Consider the following 8,977-nt stretch of genomic DNA (forward strand, 5'->3'; position numbering starts at 1 on the left):
CTATCAATACATGTAAATAATTGGTATAAAATACAGTTTGTCGTCTTTTCGTGGTCATCAGATATGACCCATTTGTACGTTCAGAGGCTCTGTAGTTGCCATGGAAACACCGTCATTTTCTGTAAAACTGATTCACCAGTAAAACACAGAGTTGGATCAATGACAGGGAATGGGAATGAAGACACTTGTTGTTATGTTCAGTTAATGATATTTTACGGCAAAAGTCACTTTTTCCTCCATTTTCTCTGTTTTTGATATAACCCTCAACTTTAATATGAGCTTTAATGGACACCAATCAAGATCAGTGAATTAAATGTAAAAAAAATATCTGATTGTCACTAAAGAATGCCAAATACTGAGCATAATATTAGAATAAATGGTGATACAGCACTTGAGAAAAGTTTAAAATAGAGAAAAAATTATTTGGGAACTGACACAAAAGTTGCACTGGGCCTTTATGGGTTAAATATATAAAATATAAGTACACTACAATGTTACAACAAATATGGAATTGATTCATGCCCGTTTTATGAGCTGTAAAATAACGCACATTTACAGTTTTTGTTCTACAGTACACAGAATATTTAACAGTTGTCAGCACGCACAAAGCACAATTTCACATTTATTGGATTACTTTGGCCCTGAATCTGTAGTTTAATGTCTGTAAAAAGGTCATTTCTCATTATTAATCACAATATTTCAGAAACATCTTGACAGAATTTCTGCACAAAAGTTCACTCTGAGAATGAATCAAAGACGTTTGTGACAAAAGGTCAAAGGTTAAAGTTGCCACGACCTCACAAGATATGCATTTGGCCCTAGTTTTGGTTAAAGCTGCAGTATGTAGGAATTCTGTTCTAAGTAATTGTAAAATTGCCTTGACTGTCACCAGACATGAAGGAATCATGTCCATTTCAAATCCTGATCTCACTGACAGTAATAGTCCAGCCAGAATATTTGCATTTGAACAGCTCAGTGTCAGCCCTGAAATGATGTTTATATTGACATTGTGTGTTTTGGTCTGAGGCTCCGCCCATCACCTGTCTGCCAATCACAGAGTCAGAAGCCTTTCAGCTCCAGGTTGCCAGTTCCCAGTGGGCTGCAGCTGGAACATTTCTGATCACAAATGTCTGACGTTATTAAACCTAAAAGGACTCTTGTTATTCCCAAATACATCGTGACAAAGTGAGAAATAAAACAAGGAGATGTATAGGAGATGATTTAGAAACATGGAGACGACTGAAAGAGGAGAAGGATTTGAAGACTGACGCCGGCCCTGCCTCAGTCTGACCACCGGTAAGAACCACTGAGAGCCGGGGTCGCGGCCTCTTCACCTGGTCCCTTGTCCCGGGGCCGGGCAGCAGTCTCTTCTCCTGGCCCCGGTGAAGAGACTGCCGGTCCGGGACTGGTGAACAGACCGGGTACTGGTGTAGGACTTGTCTCTTGCCATGGTAGCTCCTTTTAGTTCAGTGTTTTCTGTGGAAGTGACCTGTTCATTTAGCGGTGTGTTATCCGAACGAGGGGGGGGTGTTTGGTCCGTGGTTCGGTCGGGGGGGTTCGGTAGCTCGGCGTCCGTGATTCGGTCGGGGGGGGGGGGGGGGGGCGTCGGTAGTCCGATGTCTGTGGTTAGGGGGGGGGGTGTCGGTTGGTAGTTCGGCGTCTGTGGTTGGGGGGGGGTGTCGGTTGGTAGTTCGGCGTCTGTGGTTGGGGCGGGCGTCCGTAGTTCGGCGTCTGTGGTTCGCGGGTGGGGGGGATCGGTAGTCCGGAAGGGGGGGGGGGGGGGGTTCTGTAGTCCGGTGTCCGTGGTTCGGTGGGGGGGTCGGTAGTCCGGAAGGGGGGGGGGGGGGGGGGTTCTGTAGTCCAGTGTCCGTGGTTCGGTCGGGGGGGGGGGGCGGCAGGATTGGGTCGGTAGTTCGGCGTCCGTGGTTCGGTGGTGGTGGTGGGGGGTTAGAGCGATCGTGCGGCGGGTAGTAAAAGTGAAATCTAATGCTCATTTCTTCAATCTTCGCAAACTTTCATTTGAGTGTGCAGGACGTTTGTCCTGGCCTTTTATATGTTAGACTTATGTAGAATAAGTCTGGTGATGATTTTTTTGTATGAAATTTATGGTGTGGTGGCAAGGATTAGAGGAAACACTAGTAGTAGATGCTCATGCGGGATCTGGCAACCCCTAGCCTGGGGGGAGGAGGAGAGGATACCACGTTCTACAGTTTTTCGAGTGTGATTGCAGTACTAGTTTTGGCCACAATCCTACATACTGCAGCTTTAAGAATGAAATATTTTGGTAGTTCAGATGAAAAAGTGAGAACAAAAATCAGTAACATTAACACGTATACTTGCATGAAGACTGAGTGTTGGGGAGAAATCTAGGTATTACTCCGGTTTCTCATAATCAGATTACTGCTGTTATCTGATAAAACAGAGCAGATTAGGCTGTTTATATAATCACTTGAATAATCTGATGTTAAACTGATCCAGTCGTGAAGGAAATGATCAGAAGGAAGGACTCTGGTCTGGTGTATGAAGGGAAAGGAAGGATCCTGAGATAGAGAAATGGCCTATTTATTAAGTACACAGTGTGAGAAGGGCTGTAAAACCATTGAAACTAACACTATCTTTGTATAAATAACATCCTTATTGCTGTGCTTGATTTTACGCCAGTTGCACAAACAAGATGGATATCTCCCATTTTATGACTTTCTCCAAACAGAATCGATCAAAACAAACGTGATAAAATGATTTAACCCATAAAGACCCAAACATCCACTGGCAACCAAAATCATTTACTGATATAAAAAGTTAAATCACTGTTGATCCACTAATCTTATCAATACATGTAAATAATTGGTGTAAAATACAGTTCATCATCTTTTCATGGCCATCAAATATGACCCATTTGGACGTTCAGAGGCTCCGTAGTTACCGTGGAAACACCGTCATCTTCTACAACACTGATTCACCAGTTAAACCCATGGAGTTGGATCAATGACAGTGGATGGAAATATTTGTTTTTGTGTTCAATTAGTGATAGATTTTTTTACCGAAAAAGTCACTTTTTCTTCATTTTTTGCCTGTTTTTGATATAATAACCCTTAACTTTAATGTGTGCTTTTATGAGGATTTACATGATCGATAAATTGAATAGAGGGAAATACCTGATTTTCACTTCAGAATACAAAATGCAGAGGATAAAATTAGAATAAATGTTGATAAATCACTTAAAAGGTTAACCCATAATGTGACTTTTGTGTCAATTCCCAAATTATTTTTTCTCTCTATTTAACCTTAAGTGATTTATTGCCATTCATTTTAATATTATAGTCTGAATTTTGCATTTTTCCCAGTAAAAATCATATATTTTCCTTTGTTTAATTCACTGATCATGTAAATGTCCATAAAAGCTCAGAGTTAAGTCAAAGGTCACAATATCAAAACAGAAAAAAGAAAAAGGGACTTTTTCCAGTTGAATTTATCATTAACTGAACATAAACCCAGCGTGTCCATCCACTGTCATTGATCCAACTCCATGGGTTTTACTGGTGAATCAATGTTGTTGAAGATGACTGTGTTTCCGCGGTAACTACGGAGCCTCTGAATGTCGAAATAGGTCATATCTGATGACCATGAAAAGATGATAAACTGTATTTTACTCCAATTATTTACATGTATTGATAGGATTAGTGGATCAACGTGTATTAAACAGTTTAGATCAGTTGATGGTTTTGGTCGATGGTGTGTGTTTGGGTCTCTATGGGTTAAATTCGTCGTGTGTTTTCATACTGTGATATTCTGTATTATCTCAGGTTCAAAACAAACCATCTTTTTATTAACCCATACAGACCCAGAGCTACTTTTGTGGCACTTTCCAAATTAATTTTTCTCTATTTTAACTTTTTTTCCAAGTGATTTATCGCCATTTTTTAAATAATATTATCCTCTGTATTTTGTATTTTTTCAGTGAAAATCATGTATTTTCCTATATTTAATTCACTGATCATGTAGTTGTTCATAAAAGCTCAGATTAAAGTTGAGGGTTATTATATCAGAAACAGAGAAAACTCAAGAAAAAGTGACTTTTTCGCAAAGATATCAATAACAGAATCTAAAAACAAGCAACTCCATCCACTGTCATTGATCTAACTCCATGGGTTTTACTGGTGAATCAATGTTCTAGAAGATGACTGTGTTTCCACGGTAACTACGGCGCCTCTGAACATCCAAATAGGTCATATCTGATGACCATGAAAAGACGACAAACTGTATTTTACACCAATTATTTACATGTATTGATAGGATTAATGGATGACAAGTTTAGATCATTTGATGCTTTTGGTTCTTTATGGGATAAATATAGAGAAAAAATTATTTGGGAAATGCCACAAATGTAGTACTGGGTCTTTATGGGTTAAATAAAGCCAATATGAAAGATCAGCGTCAGAGTTGGGGTCAGATCTTACCTCCTGTCAACTCCGAACACACGACGAAGGATGTGAAGGCAGCACAAACAAAGACAAACAGGAGTCTGCAGGTAAAAAAAACCAAAAAACCATGTTGTTTCCTGTGCTGTGGTTGTTTGTGCAGGATTTCTGCTTTAAAATGAGTGTTTTACCTTGGAAACAGGATGCAATGACCCGACATGACCCACATCTTCCAACCAGTTCAGACGAACAATAGAAATAAAATGTGTGTAACTGATACCTGTTGGACTAATATGTCATGTGACTGTGATTGGAGGAAATGTTCTTCACCTGGAAACCAGCGACAGGTTGAACAATCACAGATGGAGTTGTTTTTTTTTTTTTTTTTTTTATATTTAACCTTCATAATTCATATTTCAGAAGTCTTTTTAACCCATAAAGACCCAAACATCCACTGGAGACCAAAACCATCCACTGATCTAAATTGTAGATCCACTAATCTTATCAATCCATGTAAATAATTGGTGTAAAATACAGTTTATCATCTTTTCATGGTTGTCAGATATGACCCATTTGGATGTTCAGAGGCTCCTTATTGAATGTGGAAACACCGTCATCTTCTACAACATTGATTCACCAGTAAAACCCATGGAATTGGATCAGTAACAGTGGATGGACACACTGGATTATGTTTAGTTAATGACATATTTAATTGAAAAAGTCACTTTTCCTTCATTTTTTTCTGTTTTGATATAATAACCTTCGAATTTACTCTGAGCCTTTATGAACGTCTACATGATCAATCAGTTAAACAGAGCAAAATAGATGATTTTTGCAGGAAAAAATGCAAAATTCAAAGGATAATATTATAATAAATGGTGATAAATCACTAAGGAAAGGTTAAATTGAGTGAAAAATTCATTTGGGACTACCACAATAGTCACACTGGGTCCTTATTGATTAAAAATCAAGCTCACTTTTATCTTATGAATAAAACATCACTCATTTAAACAAGTCATTTATTTATTCATAAAAAATATAACAACATTTCTGGAATAAATATACATTCAACTATAAATATGCTATATATTAGTGCATTCACAGTTTTAAATAAGTCACATTCATAAGTTACACATGTTTTCAGCAGTTTCAATAATCACGGTGCTACAAGGTGAGTTAAAAACTGCAGCTGATTCTCATTCTGAATTCAGGTCATATGCTGCCTTCAGGTGATATGAGAATAATGGTAAATTCTAGTTACAAACGGGAAAATTGGACATGAATGCCCCTCATGTTGAATTTTCCACTTTTTCTTTTTCTTCCCAAGCTGCAAAGATGAAAGTAACCTTCAGAGGGAAATGAAGGTTTAGTCGTGAATGATAAAAATTGCTTTTATTAACGTTCTGCTGCTGTTAGCTGATGATTTTGTACATTTATAGCATACACCATGTGCAAAAAAATAAATAAGTGCTGTAGCAGCTGAATTAACACGTCCAAAATCCTCCATTTGTCATTTCGCTATGACAACAAAAGCACTTGAACACAACACACTTGCAATTTCGAATTCACAAGTGGAAACGTTCATTTTCCCGACAGCACCTGAAGGCAGCATTGGCCTCAAACAGGTTTTATGTCAAGACTAAGTTTCTGGTTCAGTTTCTCTTCTTCTTCTTTAACCATCTCACTCTCAGTCATGACATCCATGTCGTGGTCTTCATGATCTTGCCTCTGCTTTAGGTGGTCGTCATAGCAACACCAGCCGATCATCTCGTCTCGCCAGCGAGGCCGTCGACGTCGGCGGTCCACGAGGTCTCATTATCCAGGATGTTTGAGGCTGGATTTGGGTCAGAACATGTAGGCAGCCATCAGGGCGAAGTTCCTCATGTCGTCACTGGTCACGTCTGAATGAAACACATTAGAAAAGATGATGTCAGGTTTAATTATCGGAGTTTGGTTTGTTTGAGTTGACCTTTGACCTGTTCAGTAAAGAGAAAAACTCTTGTTTCTACTAAAGTCTGAGCAAACTTAGGACGGATCAGATAATAAGACAACAGTTTATGTTTTCTATTGTGTTTATTCTTGTCATGAGTTCCAACTTTATGATTCACTTAATTTAGACTCATTTATGCAGCTAATTAGTATTTTCCTCTTAGTAATGTTTCGGAAGTTTACCTCAAATTTCCTTAATATTTTACTGTAGTAGTTTGTTTATTCTAACCATATTTCTCTTAAACAACTAATGAACTATTTCCAAAAAGATCATAGGAAACATCCCTAATGTGTGTGTCAATGTGTGTGTTTTCCATGGAAATATTGTTTTTGCTTTACATTATTTACAAAGTTTTGTTTATTTTGATATAGATACTGAATCAAGTTATATTCTATTACCATGAACACTGGCTTTTTTCAATTTAATGTAGTTTTAGAGCTTATTTATTTACTTAAGTCATAGCTGTTCTAGTCTGTATGGTTCTTTATCCTCCTAAGAACCAGCTATGGGTTTTCTGTCCACATCTGTGGACAAGAGTTTCACAACTTTTTACCAAAAAAAAAAAAAAAAAAAAAAAGAAAAGAAAACTGTCCACTACAAAGGACATTCCATAAAAATTTTAAAAACTTCATCTGAAAAAACTGGCATCATGATATTTCCAATTTAGGCACTTATTTAATAAAAAACAAGCAACAAAAAAAGCTTGAACTTTGCTGACATTCCTTGGGTCTTAGGAGGTTAACTCCTTAAACCTGTTAGATCAGGGGTCTCAAACATGCAGCCCAGGGGCCAAATGCAGCCCGCCAAAGGTTCCAATGCAGCCCCTGGGATGAATTTGCAAAGTCAAAAATTCCAATGTCTTGAATTGAATTAAGCAAAAAAAAAAAAAAAAAAAAATTAGCTTGAATTAAGGAAAAAATGTTGAATTAAATGAAAAAAAAATAATTCAATGAAGTAAAAAAAAAATCTTCAATTAAGCCAAAAAAAATCTTGAATTAAGCAAAAAAAAAAAAAAAAAAATCTTGAATTAAGAAAAAAAAAAAATCTTAAATTTAGCAAAAAATGTATAATTCCTCAAAAAATCTTGAATTAACAACTTCAAATTTTTGTCTTTGTTTTAGTGCAGAAAATAACATTAAATTATGAAAATATTTACATTTACAGATTATCGTGTAACAATAAAATTTGAATAACCTGAACAAATATGAACAACCTGAAATGTCTAAAGAAAATTCAGCACAATTTGAACTCTTTTCTTCCTGTTCCTCAGTGTTTAGTGTCTTTGTAGATCTGATCCATAATGCACATGGACAAATGAGAAGTTGAAGCACAATGTTGTTAAAATTGCACTTATTTTTCTTAAGAAATTTCAGTTTTTTCAGGTTATTCACATCTTTCTTGTCTGGATAGTTTCTAAAAGTAAGTATTTTCATAATTTATTTATTTATTTTTTCTTTACTCTAAAACAAAGACATAAACTTGGAGTTGTCATTATTTATATAATATTAGATTATATTTCAGATCACATTTATCTGACAGTCCTGGTCTAAACCCCTGCTCCAGGACTCACCCATGCGTCCTCTCCGTGCGCTCTTGCCGCTGATCTTCCTCCAGACGCGGATCCAGGACCTCCGGATCCTGCCTCCACTGGTCACCGCTGAGGAGTCCCCGTCCTCGGATGAGCTCTGAGGATCCGGCCCTTCCTGATCCTGGTCCTGGCACTGGTCCTGCTCGTCCCCGCTGTCCCCCTCCGGGTCCAGGAACAGGACCCGGGTCTCCACCAGCTGCTCCAGGACGCACTCATCCACCCTCAGCGCGGCTCGGACGCCCCCTACTCCGGGGATGGGGGTGGTGTATCGGCACAGGGGGCACACGATGGCCCGGGTCGGATCGGTTTCGGTCCTATGGTTCTGGTTGTGGTTCTGGGGCCGGGCCAGGATCTGCAGGCAGTTCTCGCAGAAGCTGTGTCCGCACCGGAGCCGCCGAGGACACCGGAGACCCGCATTAAAGACCAGGTAACAAATGCCGCACTCCAGGTCTGAGCACATGCCGGTCTGGGTCTGGGTCTGATCTGGACTGATTCACCCTCAGGTCTGGTGGCCCCGGGGATCTGCCTGGACTTATACTGTCTGGAGGAGGAGGAGGAGGAGGAGGAGGAGGAGGAGGAGCTCCACTCCTCTCACCGGTAACGGTTTGAAATACCATCTGAGTCACTGAGCTCAGAAAGTGATTCAACCCACAACCCACGCACTGTGAACCTGTCCTTCCCACTTCCAGTCCTACAGACACGGACACATGTGGACAGTAAACACCAGTGTTGATCTGACACTGAACCAGAACTGCAGCACACACTCCAAAAAATAATCAAGCCAAAAATGTTGACTTTATGTATTTTAATTACATGTAAATTTTCCATGTAATTTTATTACATAAGTTTAATGTAAAGAGTTGCATTTAATACAATGTTTTTTCTATCATATTGAGTCAATATGAATAAATTAAATACCTTCAGTCAGATTTGCTTTAGTTAATGCAAACTTTTACATAAACTGTGTTTGACTGTGACGCT

General features: G+C 38.8%; 1 protein-coding gene across 1 annotated transcript; it reads right to left on the reverse strand.

The window, feature by feature from the left end:
• Positions 1–5,420: 5,420 nt before the first annotated feature.
• On the reverse strand, positions 5,421–8,512 carry si:ch73-335l21.4 (RING finger protein 227). The gene is made up of 2 exons (XM_030162014.1): positions 7,979–8,512; positions 5,421–6,319 (listed from the first exon to the last, which is right to left on the reverse strand). The coding sequence occupies exons 1-2, from the start codon at positions 8,454–8,456 to the stop codon at positions 6,264–6,266; spliced, it is 534 nt and encodes a 177-aa protein (XP_030017874.1). The 5' UTR covers positions 8,457–8,512; the 3' UTR covers positions 5,421–6,263.
• Between the last annotated feature and the right edge of the window lie 465 nt (positions 8,513–8,977).

The sequence above is a fragment of the Sphaeramia orbicularis genome, chromosome 18 (assembly GCF_902148855.1).
Source record: "Sphaeramia orbicularis chromosome 18, fSphaOr1.1, whole genome shotgun sequence".
In the NCBI taxonomy this organism is placed as follows: domain Eukaryota; kingdom Metazoa; phylum Chordata; class Actinopteri; order Kurtiformes; family Apogonidae; genus Sphaeramia; species Sphaeramia orbicularis.

Coding starts and splice junctions, on each gene's coding strand:
- si:ch73-335l21.4 (XM_030162014.1), bottom strand. CDS start 8,456: ATGTGCTCAGACCTGGAGTGCGGCATTTGTTACCTGGTCTTTAATGCG. Junction 6,320..7,978: donor CGCACGGAGAGGACGCATGG/GTGAGTCCTGGA, acceptor TGTTTCATTCAG/ACGTGACCAGTGACGACATG.